This window comes from Populus nigra, chromosome 11, assembly GCF_951802175.1.
Source record: "Populus nigra chromosome 11, ddPopNigr1.1, whole genome shotgun sequence".
Taxonomy (NCBI): domain Eukaryota; kingdom Viridiplantae; phylum Streptophyta; class Magnoliopsida; order Malpighiales; family Salicaceae; genus Populus; species Populus nigra.
In genome coordinates, this window is record NC_084862.1 from 5539945 (window position 1) to 5543665 (window position 3721).

The 3721-nt window shown below is 32.7% G+C and overlaps 1 protein-coding gene across 1 annotated transcript; it reads left to right on the plus strand.

The window, feature by feature from the left end:
• Positions 1-1654: 1654 nt before the first annotated feature.
• Positions 1655-3266, plus strand: LOC133668252 (probable aspartic proteinase GIP1). Its single transcript, XM_062088027.1, has one exon. The coding sequence runs from the start codon at positions 1748-1750 to the stop codon at positions 3092-3094; it is 1347 nt and encodes a 448-aa protein (XP_061944011.1). The 5' UTR covers positions 1655-1747; the 3' UTR covers positions 3095-3266.
• The last annotated feature ends 455 nt before the right edge of the window (positions 3267-3721 follow it).

Consider the following 3721-nt stretch of genomic DNA (forward strand, 5'->3'; position numbering starts at 1 on the left):
GAAACACAACAATTCTCCCGTCAATTCAATTTTTGCTACTACAAATATGCTCCCTTTTACTCAAGAAAATCTCCCTCATGCATAAGCATTCAAAAAAGTGTCCTTTTGTAGTTAGGATTTTTTATAAATCCTTGTAAGAAAAATACTCTAACACTTTAACTAATCCTTTCCAAATCAAAACCTAATAATTCCTAAACCCATACACATAATTAAGGCCAATACAAGACTCAAAATATAGCTTACACATACCTCTTATGCTGCCATTAATCAACCAAACTTGGGTTGACCTTTTTAGACCAAAACCACCTCCATTAGAATTGGGTCGAGTTCACACACATGATAAAACCAAGGCTGGCTGAATCTTCATGGATGAAACTGAGGTTGACCATATCAAGATAATATGGTGATTTTAATTCTATGAATTACTTACATAGTTTCTTAATGGATCTTAATATATACACGAGCAATCTCTTTATATAAAATCTTAATACGGATCAGTTTAGTGCACTTAATATTTAACAAGAACCTATATCTTAGGTTTAGTTTATTTTTTGAAGTAAACAATTTAACAGAATCATAAAAGTATAGTTTAATAAAAGAAAGTATTGTTTTGATGATTATATCACGGATGCTTTAAGAACATATATATATAAGAAAAATACACTAGAACATTTTGAAATCTATTTTTTAATGTAATCATGCAATACTTAAAAAAACCCTATGTTGAAAAGAAAACAAATAAAATTTAAGAAAAAATATAAACAAATCATGAAGGGATACATGAAAAAAGCTTTTGATAATTTTATAAAAAACATCCTAAGATGTCATAAAAAATTAAATATAAATTGAATATCTAATAAAATGATGTTTTAATATGTTTTAAAGTTACTTATTTTATTGAAGTTTACTTTTTAAAAAAAAAACAGAAAAAATATAACGAGTTCAATAAACAAAAGACATGTTTGGGCTTAAATTACCTAGCACATCTAGCCTGATGAAAAAAAAGAGTCACATATAAGGCCTGCAAGAGCAAGCTCACATGACTATTTTTTGTTGGAAATAGAAGTTATTATCTACCTTTATTTATTTTTTATATATAAAAAAGATAAAGACAGATTACATATAGTCTACCACACTAGTTTTTAACCATACAAGAGGTGGTCGAAAAATTAAACTAGAGTTTTTTGGACTTAAAATTTTTTTTCAGTGTAATTTTTATATTAAAACACCTCATAATAATCTTATTATCTTAATAAATCAATCTCATAACTCAAATCACCTTAAAATTGGTTTTAAAATACATTCAAACCATGGAAAAAATCATCTTTTAACCCTGATCTATTTTTTAAAACAAGAAAGGAATAAAAAACAACTCGATAGAATTTTTCATAAAACTTCTGACAATAAAAACAATTTTTTAATGGCCGAAATACAGTCCATAATGACTTTGTCTTGCTTTTGACATTTTACAAGACTTTCTCACACTTTTGATATTAAAAAAAGAAAAAGAAAATAGAAGGATAGCTAGACTATTTATATAAACAATGTACGGTAAAGCAGCTGGTTTTTACCCAGTTTTATTTAATTCCTAAACGATATGCCACCATCTATGCTTTCACTTAAAGCTCATGGGGACTTCACGAGATTCATTTCATGCATTTCTTCGAGTGTAAGAACTCTATAAATAACTCATTTTCACATCGTTGGCTTGATCACAATTAATCCTACTCTCAACACACACAAAAATATGTTAATGGCAAAGCTTGCCGTCCCTCTTCTAAGTCTTTTCTTCTTCCTATCTTTTATCTCTTCTCAGGCAGCTCTTCCCCTCCAAACACCGATCCAGAAGGACCATTCAACCAGCCAATATGTCATCACTGCATACCTACAAACCCCTCTCAAGCTCACCAAATTGCTCTTGGACCTTGGCGCTACATACACCTGGGTAAATTGCGACGACTACACTTCCTCTACTTACCAACATGTCCCCTGTAACAGTTCCATCGCTAATTTACTTGGCGCTTATGCATGCTTGGACCTTTGCGACGGTCCGCCAAGTCCAAATTGTGGTAACAACTCTTTCCTCTTCCTCCCTGATAACCCCATCAAACCTGTTGACTACAGAAAAGTTAATGGCCTCAACACTGCCCTTATTGACTCCTTCGCCTTGCCCAACACTCAAGGTTCTCTTACTTTGATCAATAATTTCATCTTTTCTTGTGCTCGAACTGGTTTTCTCAAAGGCCTGGCTAAAGGTGTCACTGGCTTAGCAGCCTTGGGGGACTCAAATATATCTATCCCGATACAGATCAATAAAGTCTTCTCTTCTTCTCCAAATTGTTTTGCCATCTGCTTGTCAGGATCCAAATCTCAACCTGGCGTGGCTCTTTTTGGTAGCAATGGGCCTTATAATTTTTTGCCAGGGATTGACCTCTCAAAAGCACTTCTTTACACTCCTCTCATTTTGAACCCGTTTGGAAAAGATTCTGAACCAGATAAGCCCACACCCTCTTCTGAATATTATATAGGGTTGACTTCCATGAAAGTGAACGGAAAGATGGTGGCTTTGAACAGATCACTATTGGCCATTAATGGTAAGACTGGTTCTGGGGGTACCAAGATCAGCACTGTTGTGCCATACACGAAGTTACAGAGCTCTATTTACAAGGCTTTTATTCTGGCTTTTTTGAAGGAAGCAGCTTCATCTGCTTTCAATCTTACTACAACAAAGCCTGTTAAGCCATTCAGTGTCTGCTACCCTGCGAGTGCTGTTAAGAACACACAAATGGGACCTGCTGTACCAATAATAGATCTTGTGTTGGATAGACCAGATGTGGTTTGGAAGATATTTGGATCGAATTCTATGGTGAGGATTACGAAGAAAAGTGTTGACCTTTGGTGCCTGGGTTTTATGGATGCTGGGGTCAATACAGTGGTATCATATTGGGTTGGAAGTCCATCTATAGTGATTGGTGGCTATCAATTGGAGGATAACATGCTAAAATTCGATCTACAGTCAAAGAAATTGGGATTCAGCTCATCAATTTTGTCAGTAGGGACAAATTGTGCCAAATTCAAATTTTCCACCAAATGAGTGTAAACTGATGATGTATAAATAACATCATGTTCGTTAAATGCATGCATGCGTTCTTGGATATTCTACCTTCTGTAATTTAATCATCCGAAGAAATTAAGGCCAATCTAGCTATGCAATAAAAGTTACCGCTCTCAAATAAATTAATAAAAGGATGTTTCTCAGCTAGAAATATATATATGTGAGTGTTGTTTTTATTTTTAATAAAAAAAAAAGGGTTTTACGTAATATATATATATATATATATATATATATATATATATATATATATATATTACCCCATTTGTCGTGGACTAGATTAAATTTTTTTAATATATAAAAAATCTAGGTGATGATAGCATTTTTTATAATATATAAAATATCTAACTTGAGTTAGTGTGTTAAATCTGAGACCTAGTCATCTGAGTGAGATAACCTTGTATAAAAAAAATTGAATAAAACAATGAACGTCAACTCTTAAATAAACTATATAATAAAAGGCAAAACTAAAAAAAAAATATCGAAAAAATTCAAGTCAATGCAGGTTAACTTAACTAACTTGCAACTTAAGACATAAGGTCAAGATAACCTTATAGAAATGAAAGCAGAAAAAATCATGAAGCTCAAGGCTCAATAACGTAATGTCAA

Bases quoted from the DNA above. Each gene is read 5' to 3' on its own strand.
- LOC133668252 (XM_062088027.1), top strand. From the start codon at position 1,748: ATGTTAATGGCAAAGCTTGCCGTCCCTCTTCTAAGTCTTTTCTTCTTC.